General features: G+C 38.1%; 1 protein-coding gene and 1 long non-coding RNA gene across 4 annotated transcripts in view; both read right to left on the reverse strand.

The window, feature by feature from the left end:
• LOC309496967 (NLR family CARD domain-containing protein 3-like) overlaps positions 1–16,841 on the reverse strand; it is a 291,539-nt gene that overhangs the window by 212,790 nt on the left and 61,908 nt on the right. The window contains exons 6-8 of one of the 3 annotated variants that reach the window (XM_082167165.1): positions 16,587–16,760; positions 15,076–15,122; positions 13,476–14,388 (exon numbers count right to left, since the gene is read on the reverse strand). The exons of the other annotated variants lie outside the window; for them this stretch is intronic. Coding sequence (XP_082023291.1) covers positions 13,832–14,388; positions 15,076–15,122; positions 16,587–16,760 — 778 coding nt within the window. The 3' untranslated portion in view covers positions 13,476–13,831. Of the gene's footprint in view, positions 1–13,475; positions 14,389–15,075; positions 15,123–16,586; positions 16,761–16,841 lie in introns of those variants that run through there. 3 annotated transcript variants of the gene reach the window in all.
• Positions 152–2,631, reverse strand: LOC309497089. The gene is made up of 3 exons (XR_014205371.1): positions 2,345–2,631; positions 1,589–1,623; positions 152–1,285 (listed from the first exon to the last, which is right to left on the reverse strand). It is a non-coding gene; the product is annotated as an uncharacterized lncRNA (long non-coding RNA).

The following is a 16,841-nucleotide window of genomic DNA, read 5'->3' on the forward strand; positions in this document are numbered from 1 at the left end:
CGGATTCCGTTAAATTACAGCAAATAACCATTTCACAAAATTACAGGCAAAAACAGTGAAAATACAGAATTGACTTTACAGTCAAAATTTATTAAATTACAGTACATTACTGTTGATAATGGCTTATTAAACCGTGGAAAAACGGATAAATGATGTCAAATTACATTTAAAAAAAAACATTTAACTTTCAAGTTAAACTGTAAATTTAGGGTTTTATAAAGTTATTTTATAATAATGCTGTCTATCTACAGTAATTATCTTTTAATATATAGTTTTTCCTGTGTATAATAACTATGAAGTTATGTATAAAAATGCATTAAATACATAAATTCAAATTCAAAGTTTGTATATTTACAGTTAAGGCATTTCCAATTTCACAACTTTGACCAATCTCTAATTAAGTACTTAATAATAGCAAATGTACAGTCAATTTCTGTTAAATTAATTAAACGTATAAGTACAAAATACCTGCACATTTACAGTATTACTCATTAAACAAACACTGAACATCAAGATATGTGAATGATAGGAAATACAATCTTAGTATATAATTTAGAACATGTAAAAATATCTACATTAAAAGGCAATTGCTGTATGCCTTTATACTCTAATATAACTTATTTTACACATTTACAATTACATTTTATCCAAAGTGACTTAAAAATTAAGAGAACAATAGAAGCAACAAGTGCAGTGACAAGTCCCAGTTAGTGTAGCACAGTATACAAGTTTATTTATTTATTATTAAAACAAAGATTTAGTATTATTGGGTCAAGTGTTTATGAAAAGATGGATCTTTAGCAGTTTCTTGAAAATGTGTTAAGTTGGGCAGGTCATCCCACCAGCAGGGAACAGTCCAGGTAAAGGTCAGTGAAAGTGGTTTTGTGTCTCTTTGGGATGATGGCACCACAAGGCGCCGTTCACTTGCAGAACACAAGCTTCTGGAGACACATAGATCTGAAGCAGTGAGTTTAGGTCTTGCTGCAGCATCTGGATCAGTTGCAGAGGTTTGACTGATGCTGGAAGGCCTGCCAGGAGAGCATTACAATAGTCCAGTCTGGATAGAACAAGAGCTTAGACAAGGAGTTGTGTGGCTCCGATAGGAAGGGCCGGATCTTTCTGGTGTTGTATAAGGCAAATCAGCAGGATCGCATGGTTTGGCTGAAAGTGAAACCATAAGCAGTTTTGTCTTGGCAAGGTTGAATTGAAGGTGAAGGTCATTCATCCAGCAAGAATTTTCCATCAGGTAGGCTGAGATGCGAGCAGCAACCGTCAGATCCTCTGGCTGGAATGAAAGGTAGAGATATATGTCATTATAAGTGATAGGAAAACCCATGTTTCTAAATGACAGAGCCTAGTTACAATACAAAAAAATAATAATAATAGATGGGTGGAATCTAACACAATCGTGGTCTTACTGTAGCAAAACCAAACCTTGTGCAGCTCCAGTGGCCTCACAAGGATCAAATGAATATTCACATGGGAAAATATAGTATAAAACAAATTAAATTTTCTGCCACTTTTAGTGCAATCATATGGAATCAGAAGACTCGGCCATTACAATATTTTAAATTACTTCTTCCCATACCTTGTTTGCCATGATCATTCTGCTTTCCACTTGACCTGAAATCACAAATATATATATATATATTTTTTTTTTTTTACAACTCAGTATTACATTTGCATATGTCAGAATATGTTCCACTGGGACAATGCAAAACCTCAACTGACGTGTTGGCAAGCATGCAGCCAGAATATGGAATTTATCATGTGGTGTTCATATTCTAGCCTCATGTGTTTTCCTGTATCAACAACAAGTACAGTATTTGCTGAATTTATACTAATTCAGTATTTGCTGAACCCTTATGAAAATTAACTATGGTTTAACCAAAAAAAAAAAAAACCTTGGTAACGTTAGGCCTATTTGTAGTATAACTGTGGTTATTAAAAATGGTAATAAAAATCCGCCAAAAACGTGGTTACTATTTTTTAAGAGAAGAGTTTTCAGCTTCCAGACAGTGTTTAAAAATGTCCCGCCATTTAAGAGATTGATTTACTGACAGATACTATCGCGTATTAACAAAGATTTTATACACAATTAAACGTACTTTATGTATAACAAGTCTACGAAAGCTTGTTTTAGGTATTTTTTGAGGTGTGGGTTCAACTGATCTTTCTTAAAACAGATGGAAAATGTAAAGATGCATGCTACATTTTCAGTGTTTTGCCTCCAGCTCTCGCCAGTTAACTGAACATCATTTAAAATGCTAATGTTAGCTTGAAAACTGTAACGTAAACTTAACACAAATGTAATATAAAATATCGTTCACATGCAGACTCTTACCTCAGCCGGTGATCGGTTGGCATGATGTCCGCTGTGACGAACCAGGCTCACTGAAAAGGGTGCTATTTCCGAAGAATCCAAACTGACAACAGCTAGGGCTCCTGCTCACGGCTGCTCTCGACGAACACGATTGCTTTGAATTATGAGGTGTCATATTGAACCCCTGTTAATCTCACAATCCACTTCAGGAGAGTAGACTGAATTCAAATCTCCCACTTGCACTTGATACAGATCCAAAGTCGACTGATCAGCTGACCGTTGTGGGCGGGACTAAACAGCGGAAACGTAATGGCGGCGAATTTGAATCTGCGTCATCGCGTGCGCGCGCGCGCGCACACACACACACACACACACAAAGCCCTGAATGTGCAGCAACGGAGATTTAGAAAAATATTAGATTAGATTAGATTAGATTAGATTCAACTTTATTGTCATTACACAAGTACAGGTACAAGGCAACGAAATGCAGTTTAGGTCTAACCAGAAGTGCAATAGCAGCAAGTGCAGGATATACAGTGGTTCCATAAGTGCAGAACATGGATATGTACTGAATAAATATAGAGTTGAATACTATTATAAACAAAAATTTACAGATAGATTTGTCCTATGAATATAATATACAGATAACTATTACTGTGAACAGAATTTACAGCTAGATATGTACTGAATATAGTATACAGATGGCTATTACTATAAACAGAATTTTTACAGATAGATATGTACTGAATATAATATACAGATGACTGTTACTATAAACAGAATTTTACAGATAGATATGTACTATGAATATATATACAGATGGCTGTTACTATAAACAGAATGTGAGCATAATATACAGATGGCTATTACTATAAACAGAATTTTACAGATAGATATGTACTGAATATATATACAGATGGGTGTTACTATAAACAGAATGTGAGCATAATATACAGATGGCTATTACTATAAACAGAATTTTACAGATAGATATGTACTATGAATATATATACAGATGGGTGTTACTATAAACAGAATGTGAGCATAATATACAGATGGCTATTACTATAAACAGAATTTTACAAATAGATATATGTATAAGTTAGGCTAAAATGAGCAGTATAACAATGGATTTAAAGTAGTGCAAATAAAGTTTGGACAGAAGCTATCCGAGTGAAAGTGCAGTGGAAGTAATTGCATATTACAGTTAAAGTACGGTATTGCAAATGTATATGTAAACAGTCGGTACTGTAAATAAACAGTCGGCAGTGCAAATTAAGCATATTCCAGTCAAGGTAGTAGTGCAAGATGCATATGTAAACAGTTGTTTCTATAATAACAGTCAGCAGTGCAAATGAACATTATAGTATTGCAAATAACAAAATGGAGGCAGGTGTGAGGAGGGAGAGGAGAGTCAATCAGTATATGAGGGGAGTGGGATCAATGAGGGTTAGAGTTTAATAAAGAGACAGCTCTGGGGAAAAAACTGTTCTTTAGTCTGCTGGTCCTGGTCCGGAGGCACCTGAAACGCCTGCCGGAGGGCAGGAGAGAAAACAGTCTGTGGGCTGGGTGAGAGGAGTCCTTAAGAATGCTGCGAGCTCGATGCAGACAGCGTTTCCTCTGGATGTGCTCGATGGCAGGTAGTGGAGTCCCAGTGATGCGCTGGGCGGTTTTCACCACCCGCTGCAGTGCCTTGCGCTCTGCAACAGAACAGCTCCCATACCACACTGTAGCACAGTTGGTCAGGATGCTTTCTATTGCACAGCGATAGAAGTTCACCAGGATAGTGGAGGAAAGCTGATTCTTCCTCAGTGTCCTCAGGAAGAAAAGGCGCTGGTGAGCCTTCTTGACCAGGCTGGAGGTGTTGGTTGTCCAGGTCATGTCCGCCGAGATGTGGGTCCCCAGGAACTTGAAACTGGAGACACGCTCAACAGCCATTCCATTGATGTGGATGGTGTCGTGTGTGCCTCTTGACACTTTCCTGAAGTCCACGATGAGCTCCTTCGTTTTGGTGGTGTTGAGGAGCTGGTTATTTTCAGTGCACCATGTGGCCAGGTGCTTGATCTCCTCCCTATAGGCAGTCTCATCGTTGTTGCTGATGAGACCAATCACCGTAGTGTCGTCCGCAAACTTGACGATGGAATTAGATCCGTACACAGGCTTGCAGTCGGAGGTGAAGAGGGAGTAGAGAAACGGGCTTAGCACACAGCCCTGTGGTACACCAGTGTTGAGTGTGATGGACGTGGAGCAGTTGGAGCCTGATCGAACATTCTGGGGTCTGTTGGTCAAAAAGTCCAAAATCCAGTTGCACATGGAGGTGTTGATGCCCAGGTCTCCAAGTTTGGCTATTAACTTAGTTGGGATGACAGTGTTGAATGCTGAGCTGAAGTCAACAAACAGCATGCGTGCATAAGTGTTCTTATTGTCCAGATGTGTGAGCACAGAGTGCAGTGCCATGGAAACTGCATCCTCTGTGCTCCTATTGCTACGGTAGGCAAACTGGTGTGAGTCCAATGTGGATGGAAGAGAGTCTTTTAGGTGTGCCAGGACCAGCCGCTCAAAGCACTTCATTACGATGGGTGTGAGTGCTACAGGGCGGTAGTCGTTAAGGCACTTCGGGGTGGAGTGTTTTGGCACTGGCACAATGGAAGTGCATTTAAAGCATGTTGGTACAGCTGCTTGGGCAAGAGACAGGTTGAAAATGTCTGTAAAAACCCCAGCGAGCTGCTCCGCACATGCCCTGAGTACGCGTCCAGGGATGTTGTCTGGTCCAGCAGCCTTGTGCGCGCTGATCCTGCTCAGTGCATTGCAGACATCTGTGGAGGAGAGTGTGATCGGCGGGTGGTCAGCTGAGGATTTGAGCTTGGTGGCAGTTTCTCTGTTGTCTCTTTCAAAGCGAGCATAAAAGTCATTTAGCTCGTTCAGGAAGTTGACATCAGTGGCTGCGGGGGTGGAGTGAGAGGGTTTGTAGTCACTGATGGCCTGAATGCCCTGCCACATGCGCCGAGAGTCAGCGTTGGAAAAGTGTCCCTCTATCTTAAGCTTGTAGCAGTGCTTGGCCTCTTTGATGCCCCTTTTCAGATTTGCTCTGGATGTGCTATAGGCTTGTGCATCTCCTGATCTGAAGGCAGTGTTGCGTGTCTTCAATAGGAGTCGCACTTCCCTGTTCATCCATGGCTTCTGATTTGGGTATGTGGTGATCTGCTTCTGGGTTGTAACACTGTCAATGGTGGTATTGATATAATCCAGTACAGAGGAGGTGTAGCAGTCAATGTCCGTGTGAGAGCCACTGGTGGCTTGAGAAGCAAACATACTCCAGTCTGTGTGTAGAAACCTTTCCTGGAGTGAGGAATCTGCCCCCACAGGCCACACCTTGATGGTCTTCACTGATGGCTTCACGCGATTGATGAGAGGTGCATATTTGGGGGTGAGGAACAAAGAAAGGTGATCTGACTGTCCCAGGTGGGGGAGGGGTGTCGCGACGTAAGCTCCAGCCATGTTTGTGTAAACATGGTCTAAGGTTTTGTTTCCTCTGGTGTGACAGGAAACATGCTGGTGAAATTTCGGTAGCACTGACTTTAAGTTTGAATGATTAAAATCACCCGCAACAATAAACGCAGCTTCCGGGTGAACGGTCTGTTGTTTACTGATGGCTGCGTGAAGTTCTTTCATAGCAAACTTGGCATCAGCATCCGGGGGAATATAGGCTGCAGTTATAATAGTGGAAGTGAACTCCCGCGGTAGATAAAACGGTCTACATTTAACCATGAGAAACTCAAGGTTAGCTGAACAATGTCTCCCAACAATAGCAGAGTTTGTGCACCAAGCTTTGTTAATGTAAATGCACAATCCACCACCTCTGGTCTTACCGGAGCCATCTAATGTTCTATCCGCCCGGAATGTATGGCGTCCCGCTAGCTCAATAGCGTTGTCCGGTATTCCGCTGTTTAACCATGTTTCCGTGAAAATTAGAACATTACAGTTCAAAAGTCTCTTGCTGTATGTGATGTTGAGTCGAATCTCCTCCATTTTGTTCAACAGCGATCGTACATTGGCAAGGAAAATGCTGGGTAAAGAGAGCCGGTGTGGTGTTAGCTTTAGCTTAGCTCTTAGTCCTCCGCGCTTCCCCCGCCTTTGTTTACGATCTCGACGCCGCCTGCGAGCACTTCCGCCCGGCCGGGCAGAGTGCATAGCCTCGGGTGTTTTGGCGATCTCAGGAAGGAGTCGAAGGTTGTTCATAAAACTGTCGGAAATTCGCAAACCAATATCCAAAAGCTCACCTTGGGTGTACGATGTTAAGGCACAACTGTTCTGCACGAACAGACCCGAAATGAGCAAGAAAAATACTGCTAAATTGCAGAATCTGGAGAGACCGCGAGCCTCGCGATGTACTCGCGCCGCCATCTTGGTTACACCTCTATATTAATAAAATATACATGAAATTATGGGAGAATAAGACAATGAAATAATGATCAAAATGAGCATCTATTTGCAAGACAAGATTAAAAGACTATAGCCTAAAAACAATTCAATACAGGTCTACTGTAGCCTATGTAGGGTAGGCTGTATGTACAAATACTATTATTTAACCTTAAAAAAAACCTCACTTTAACCCCCACATGCTTAATAATCTGTAAGGACAACATATTGAATAGATGCAGATTTCTGCAGTTATACCTTCTTTTCTTTGTTTTCTAATTTCACAGAAAAAAATCTGTAAAATATTACTTTGTAAAAATACAGACAAGTTCCTTAAAAAACGTAAATTGATGTAAAACCAAAATACAAGCAATTACCTGTAAATTTAATAGTGGACCTTTAAATTACAGCAAATATCTGTAAAATAACAGGCATTCACTATAATGACAAAACGGTAAAATTCTGTAAAAAAAATACAGACCATTACCTGTAAAAGTAGGCTACACTTTTTTTTACAGTGTAGGCAACATAAATAAAACCCCAAAATGTAGAAATTTACATTATTTATTTACTTAAGAACAATCAAATAGTACAAGAACAAAAATAAGACAAAAAACTGAACAGAATTTTTTTTAAATTTTTTTTTTTATCTTTTTGATCTCAGCTCCGTGAGCTTCGAATTGATAGATGTGCCTATCTGAGCTAGGCATCATGTATGACAGTTTCCAAAGTGAGATATGAGCTACAAAATGACCATCCTGCCATGAGCTATAGGAGACAAATCTTGTATGTACATATAGGGCTTATATGTATATATAAAGAAGCAATACAGGAGACCTATATGGCCTGTATATGCACATATATGCACCTCAATTATGCCTATATGTGGCATATATACGCATATATGCAGCATATATATTATCATATATGTGCATATATGCTGTATATATGCAGCATATATGTGCATATAAACTGCATATAGGTTTCATATATGCGCATATATCCTCATATAGATTCTTTCCATGTGGGTCTGGTCAGCAGTCTTACCCATGATTGCGGTTTTGAGTAATGAACCAGGCTGGGAGTTTTTAAAAGCCTCAGGAATCTTTTGCAGGTGTTTAGAGTTAATTAGTGAATTCAGATGATTAGGTTAATAGCTCGTTTAGAGAACCTTTTCATGATATGCTAATTTATTGAGACAGGAATTTTGGGTTTTCATGAGCTGTATGCCAAAATCATCAGTATTAAAACAATAAAAGACCTGAAATATTTCAGTTGGTGTGCAATGAATCTAAAATATATGAAAGTTAAATTTTTATCATTACATTATGGAAAATAATGAACTTTATCACAATATGCTAATTTATTGAGAAGGACCTGTATAAGTGTGTTGCTTTACTGTTTATGGTTACCTAGCTTCTTACACGTAGGCTGTGTCTCCCTGTCACATTAGCTATGCATCTATGCAGTTACTTGCTAATGTAAAGGTAGACAGCATCAAGTTACACATACTGTAACGCGAGTGTTGTACATTTCTTTGTTATATGGATAACCGTTTTCCTGTTGGTTATATGGCGCGCGCGATATCCGCATTTCAAAATAGCAGAGCTTGATGTAATTGTAATAAGATAAATTACAGACGTTACAGATCTCTTATGAAAAGGCAACAGTAGGTTCGCGTTAGCTACATGATGATAACTGTAAACCATCCGAATAAAGTACCGTATCCAGACATCATATTTTAAACTAACCATTCGGAAACGTCCTGCTGGAGCCGCTGAGTTGCAACTTCTTCATCCGTTGCTTCTCCATCTGGATCAGATTCTGGATCAAACTGAAATGCTTGAACGACTGCGTGTCTTCGTGCCATTGCAATATATCCAACATAAACAAACATGCATGGTACCGTTGCGCAAGATGGTCAAGGCCACACCCACCCTCCACCTTGCGCTGCCTTTCTCCTCCTCATTAGTATTTACACTGGAAAAAAGGCCACTCCAAAAATAAGCAAAAAAAAATTAATACAAGATATTTTTGCTTGTAATAAGCAAAAAAAATCTGCCAATGGAACAAGTGAAAATTTTCTTGGTAAGATTTCTTGAAATAAGAATTATATTTAAGCCTTACAAGATATGAGTGATCTTGAAATTAGCTGGGAAAACTAATTTTTAGCTATATTTTACTAGTATTGTGATGTTTTGTGTCTCATAATAAGCTTGTCATGCTCAAAAATAGTATTTTCCCCTCAAAAGTAGCAATTTTTTTTTGGTCATCCTGTTTGTTTCAAGTGTATTTAACTAATTTTTAGTTCTAGAATTGTTACACTGTTCTAGATTTAAGTCACCACCAACTTGAAATAAGATTGGAAACTGGCATTTTTGAGACAAAATGTCTTGAAGTTAGCATTCCTGACTCGTATTAGGCCGTGCTCTTTTACCATAATAAGCCATAATTTACCATCCTGTCATCATCTTAAGTGTATTTACCTTATTGTAAGCTCAACAAAAGTAATACTGTTCTAGATTCAAGACATTTTACCTACTAGATTCAAGACATTAACTACTGTTTCCTAGACAGAAAAAGTGAAAAATAGACTTGCATTTAACCTTTTTTTTTTTATTATTTAAACACCAAAAAGTCCCAGAGTACTGCATAAAAGGGAAACAGCTTAATTTTTCTCAACATTTTGGCTCACAGTATTTATGGAACTGCAATATGAAAACATAGTAGAACATTTTACAGATTATAAATGTAAGATCCCTTAACCCTATAACGTTACTCCCACACCTAAACATAGCCATTTTATAGACAATATTAAAAGGATAAAACGTAATGGACATATGTGTAGGGAAATGGCAGTTTTATTAACAATCAGACTTGGGAGGGTTACTTTAAAAATGTATTCCGTTACAGTTACAAATTACTTCATAAAAAAAGTATTCAGTAACGTAATCCAAGTACCACAATATGAAAGTAATGTAATCTGATTACTTTTGGATTACTTCAAGGCCACATATATAAATAAAGTCAAGCAAGAAGAAATATAATTTTTTTGAAAACCTTTTTTTTATTAAGAATTTGGTCCGGTGTAAAATATTTGCAAAATATAAACTATTTAAGAAAATGTCTTATAGCTGTAAGTAACTATGTTGTAGCTAAAAACTTATTAAAACTAAGCAATCATGTCTCATTTCCACAACTTGGGAACACACAGCCCTGCATATTTATATAAAGGGCTATACAGACATCTAGTGGCTACTGTATGGTATTACAGATTATTTTTGTTTTATTTTTAACTAACATGTACAAGGAAAAAACTAAATATTAGTTTATTATAAAATAGGCCTAGGCTACATGTTGACTAAAGCCGTGATCTTTCTTAATTTGCCTGACTAAACTTGGGGCGTTGGCAGTGGGAGTTCGTTACCTAGGCAGCGAACATCCTGTTAAGTGAGAAGAGATTAAGAAAGGACATTTTGGTACAACCATGTTGTTTGCATTTTTTTTTTGAAAACAAAATGTCAGCGGAGTTTCCATGAATTGAAAGCGTTTTTGTCCCGCGGGCATCGTTTCTACTGGCAGCAGTGATTCATTCAGCGTCTGAGGAGATTGTAGAAAGCTGTTATTTGCACACGCACCAGCGGGTGGCACACGCGAGTCATTACTGGCAACAGAACCAGGAACTACTGTATAATCAAGCAGCGCTTAATATAGTGTTATTATGCCAAAATACTGATTTATTAAGTTTTAAATTAAACCATTGTAATCCTGAAAGTATTCCCCCTTTTTTCAAAATGTAACTATAATCTGATTACTACGTTTTTTGACGTAACTGTAACGAATTACAGTTACTGGATTTTTGTATCCTGATTACATAACGCCGTTACATGTATTCCGTTACTCCCCAACTCTGTTAACAATATAGCATTAAAAGATAGTTTGAGCCAATAATCCTAACCCTACCCCTAACCATTTCTTAAAACTACGTAAGGTTAGGCTACAATTATAAAGAAAGAAAACAGACATAACGTTACACGTTTAATCACAATAATTTATTTAGTGAGAAAATGTCAAAACCGGTACCAAAAGTCGTTCACATGACGATGTGTCGCAGTCCTCTCTGGCAGTATATAATAGTTTTGTATGAGGTAACGTTACAGAGCAGAATTTAAGTTATTAATCCATGAAAATGTTAATCCGGTTTCGGTTCGCTGTTCGCTCTGTGAAGGCGCGCGCGCTTCTCCGTTTCAAATGTACACAAACTTAAACACGGCATGTCGCAATCTGTGACGAAGCATGCGAGAGCCAATGAGCGTTTGATATCGCTGCCGTAAAACATGTCGTAACGCTTCGGGCGCAATTTTTGAATTTGAATTCAATCGAGCGCGGGATGCCGGGATTTGACGTTTACGGTCTCTCTCTGCTGAGAGAAATGATGAAGATCGCTGGATAAAGGGCTGAATTTGGATCTGTTTCTTGCAAACAACGCATGGATTCTAAAGATTTGGATTACACCAATCAAATAAAATTGATGTCTTTTGTGAATTTATGTTGTGTTTTTTTGTGTCTCACGGTAATAAACCAAATATTACAAAATGGTTAAACGATTAAAGAAGGTATTTTTAAGGTTTTAGAGTGTTTTCTTGTTTAAAACGTAGGCTAATCCTCCAAAACGAGTTTGCAGCAGAAGCACGAACAGAGCGAAATGTTATTATTTATGAGTAACGTTAAACTGTATTAATAAATGTGACTGAAAATGTCATTAATAAGACAATTGAATGCAATAGAGTAAAAACATTAATGCCACGATTTTAAGTTAAATAGGAATATGTACAAATTTGTACGTCGGTAAAGTTTATACGTAAATAAATTAAGTTTTTTTGCTGTCTATATATAAATATTATACGTACTCGCTGTACTCTGCATTGTGAGTTGTGAGTTTGGCATGTTGACCTACAGTTTTCAATAAAGCAGATTTGTTGTCTCAATTCAAGTCAAGTCTATTTCTTGAAATAAGACGATTCATCTTTTACAAATAACACAGCAGCTTAAAAACCTTATGACATGTCAAAAAAGCTTGTTTCATCTGAGATATGACTCAAAACAAGATATTTTCAAGACAGATTCACTTAACAAGATATTCAAGATGCACTGTCTAAAAACAAGCTCCGTTATCTCACTTAAATCTTGGTCTTTAGGTGATTTTGTCTTATATTAAGTGTGATGAGATATTTTGACTAGTAATTAGAAAAATATACTTGGCAAGATTTTGAGTTTTTGCAGTGTAAAGCTACAGACACCGAAACAGCCCGTCTGAAGGAAGCTCATTCTGGGACTGGCTTGTAGTGGCTATAATTCTGCACCGAGGCTGAATTTTTGGAAAGAGATTTCAGATACAGTACTAGGGACCACTAATGACTATATTAAAGCCTACAAAAAGTAGCATGTCATGGGACCTTTAATAACACACACATAACCCACAGCAGAGGAATCATGTTTAATAACACACACATAACCCAAAGCAGAGGAATCATGTTTAATAATACACACATAACCCAAAGCAGAGGAATCATGTTTAATAACACACACATAACCCAAAGCAGAGGAATCATGTTTAATAATACACACATAACCCAAAGCAGAGGAATCATGTTTAATAACACACACATAACCCACAGCAGAGGAATCATATTTAATAATACACACATAACCCAAAGCAGAGGAATCATGTTTAATAATACACACATAACCCAAAGCAGAGGAATCATGTTTAATAATACACACATAACCCAAAGCAGAGGAATCATGTTTAATAACACACACATAACCCACAGCAGAGGAATCATGTTTAATAATACACACATAACCCACAGCAGAGGAATCATGTTTAATAATACACACATAACCCACAGCAGAGGAATCATGTTTAATAATACACACATAACCCAAAGCAGAGGAATCATGTTTAATAATACACACATAACCCAAAGCAGAGGAATCATGTTTAATAACACACACATAACCCACAGCAGAGGAATCATATTTAATAATACACACATAACCCAAAGCAGAGGAATCATGTTTAATAATACACACATAACCCAAAGCAGAGGAATCATGTTTAATAATACACACATAACCCAAAGCAGAGGAATCATGTTTAATAACACACACATAACCCACAGCAGAGGAATCATGTTTAATAATACACACATAACCCACAGCAGAGGAATCATGTTTAATAATACACACATAACCCAAAGCAGAGGAATCATGTTTAATAATACACACATAACCCACAGCAGAGGAATCATGTTTAATAATACACACATAACCCAAAGCAGAGGAATCATGTTTAATAACACACACATAACCCACAGCAGAGGAATCATGTTTAATAATACACACATAACCCAAAGCAGAGGAATCATGTTTAATAACACACACATAACCCAAAGCAGAGGAATCATGTTTAATAATACACACATAACCCAAAGCAGAGGAATCATGTTTAATAATACACACATAACCCACAGCAGAGGAATCATGTTTAATAACACACACATAACCCAAAGCAGAGGAATCATGTTTAATAACACACACATAACCCAAAGCAGAGGAATCATGTTTAATAATACACACATAACCCACAGCAGAGGAATCATGTTTAATAACACACACATAACCCACAGCAGAGGAATCATGTTTAATAACACACACACATAACCCAAAGCAGAGGAATCATGTTTAATAATACACACATAACCCAAAGCAGAGGAATCATGTTTTGAACAGATGGAGAAGTTCAGATAAAACATCTCTGAATGTCTTAAACTGAGTTTAGAGTTGAAAGTCTAGTTTTGCTCGTATCATCCAGACATGTTTCAGTGAGTCTCATTGTGTCTCATATTTCCTCTCTCTTCTCTGTGTATCATTGTCTGTTTCTCTTTATTTCACTGACAGAAGTTCAGCTGTGTTATTAATGTAATGAAGAGACAATAAGAGACTCTAGAACATCTCACTGTCACTGATTTATCATGCAGCTCAAAGCATTATGGGTAGAATCTCTCATCAGTCTATTCTCATTCATCAACACAGTTTCACTGATGATCGAGGATAAACCCCAAACCCAGGATAGAGTGTGTGTGTGAATGTGGTCTGGACTGTGTGTATGAGCCTCAGTGTGTCAGAGACGCTGTAGAAGGACAGAGTTCCTGCACTGTGATCCACATACACTCCTGTTCTACACACCCCTGTTCTCCTGATGATGGGCTCTACAGGGAGATCAGTCACTATGTTATTGTGTCTGAATGAGCATCTGGAGGAAGAGCAGATCAAACTCCAGGACTGATCATTACGTCCAAACCGACACTCATCACCCGATCCCTTCCTGCTGATGCTCTTATATGACACTGATATACACCCACTCCCACTCCACTCAATCTCCCAGTAACAGCGTCCACACACACTCTCTCTACACAACACCTGATACATATCATCAAATCTGTCTGGATGATCAGGATACGACTGACACTCTGGGTACAGATACCCTGGTAAAGTGAGAGTGTTAGTAATCACTCTGTTCTCCTCAGACAGACTGAGGCGTTTACTCACTGTGTTCGGATCCAGAGTGAACTGATGAGAATCTGATGGAGAGAAAACACATCAGTGAATTACAGAAACTTTCTATCTTGAGTCTTCATTTCAGATCTGACTAGTTCATTTAGGATTGTAAGCAACCAATGATAATAAAGCACTAAAGAAATATCATTCTGTAACAGCTTTTGTCCTGAATGAGGTTCTGACTGAAATCGCCATGGTTACCAAACAGAAAACATAGGATTCTTATGTTCAAATATTTCTGTAATCAGGAATTATGAAACTGTCTGATCTTTTACAGTTTTTTTTTAATTGCTTTGCCACAATTTTCACAAGGAAGTTTTACATTTTCAAAACTCTTCGTACTAATATCACAACAGATCATCAGAAGTGCTCAACACACACACACTCACACACACACACACTAATCCTGTTCACTGTTTATATAGAGAGAGTGTGTGTCTGTGAGAGAGAGAGAGAGAGAGAGAAAGAGTGAGTGTGTGTGTGTCTGTGTGTGTGTGTGTGTGTGTGAGTGTGAGCGAGACAGAGAGAGAGAGAGAGACAGAGCATTCAACACACACAATCACACTGTAATCCTGTTCACTGTTTATATAGAGAGAGAGAGAGTGTGTGTGTGTGTGTGTGTGTGTGTGTGTGTGTGTGTGTGTGTGTGTGTGTGTGTGTGTGTGTGTGTGTGTGTGTGTGTGTGTGTGTGTGTGTGTGTGTGTACGTACATTTTCGTGGTCCTGCTGTAATCCTGATCTCTCCTCCATGATCCACACTACAAAACACACAGTGACAGGATTGATTTATTTTCTTTTGGATGATAGAATGATACACTGTCAATTCCTGCGACTATCATAGTATAGTCATGGTGTGTTCAAGCCATCTCGTAAAGATCGTATTTAAGAGTTGAACGCACATGAATGCCACCACAATATCGTAAATACGAGTGGGAAGCTCGGGATTTTCTTTAAGCCCAGATATTTACGAGTTGTGGTCGTGTCAGTGAGAAACTAGAAATAGAGTTTAAGAACCTTGCTGTATTTTTGTGTAATTAATTAGAGAAAGTACACTGCCATTTTACTCCGAGGAAAGTGACTTGAACCCAGTGCCGTCGTAAACACGAACTTCCCAGGAGGATTTGAACGCACCATCATCTCCAATCATGCCCTTCTTTGGATTTAAGGTTTACACAAGCCAGAACTTATTCTAAACAATGGAGATTTAGTTCACATTTACTTTCTGATAACAGCTTCAAATATTTCCTCACATCTCATTTAAATATATATATTGAAATAAATTACAATATTTCTATTAGCAGCATCACACTGTGGGAGGCATTCAAAGCCTACATCCATGGACTAATAATTTCATGTGTGTCAGTTGAGGAGATCTGAGAATGTCAGGATGGCAGAAATATCTGACCAACTTTCTAAACTGCACCTCCAATATTCTCTGACCCCTTCACCCACAATTTATAAAAACAACTGTCTCCAATTCCATTCAAAGTATAGCTTACTTCTAACTCACAAAGTTGAAAAGCAATTGTTGAGTGTTAGGCAGCATTTTTTAACTTAATAACTTGCTTGTTCAATCTCGAAGTGTCCGTGCATCTAGACTGGTCCCTAAAATTAAATCTAACGGGTGGAAGTTTCCGACCCGGAGGAAATTAATTTCAAAATACTATTCTAATCATTATTCCTCAGAATGTAACTCAAAATTGTGGAATGGCCCAAACATTTTGATCAACTAAGTGTCCACCACAGAAGTACAAGAGGCAATTCATTCACTTCAGAATGGCAAATCTCCTGGCCCTGATGGCTTTACCATCGTATTTTATACGTGAATAATAAAGTGAATAATTTATTTTTGTAGGAAAATCATGGAAATGGTTTGTGATTAATATCCTGTTGTTTGTTATATTTTCTTTGTCTTTGTGGGTTTTGGTTGTTTTGCTGTTGTAGGCTGTCAGGACCTCTGAAATAACTGAAATCATTTTGCTGTAATGCAGTCAAGACCTGCGTAGAACTACTTTACATGTGCGTTTACTGTAAATAATTGCACACCTTATAATGTTCGTCAGCCAATCAGAATGAAGCATTCAACAGCTCATAGCATAACTAGAGCTAATCCTCTGTAAATTCTCAATAAGAACTTTTGTACATGTAGTAATGTGAGTAATAAGTGAAAATTGAAATGCTGTTTTTGGAGTTGTTTAATCAACTCTTCATGCTCTACATACTTGAGTTTATCCAGTCTGTAGTTTGGATCCTCCAGTTTATCAGTGAGTAGCTTGACTCCTGAATCTCCTGGGTGATTGTAGCTCAGATCCAGCTCTCTCAGGTGTGAGGGGTTTGAACTCAGAGCTGAAGACACATAACTACAGCCTTCCTCTGTCACCATACAGCCAGACAATCTACAAAGACATACAGCAACAGTCCACATGACATTAGTCTGGCAATCAGACGTTACTATCACACACTGATCTTGGCTGTGT

This window comes from Leuciscus leuciscus, assembly GCF_965113295.1.
Source record: "Leuciscus leuciscus genome assembly, chromosome: 4".
NCBI lineage: Eukaryota > Metazoa > Chordata > Actinopteri > Cypriniformes > Leuciscidae > Leuciscus > Leuciscus leuciscus.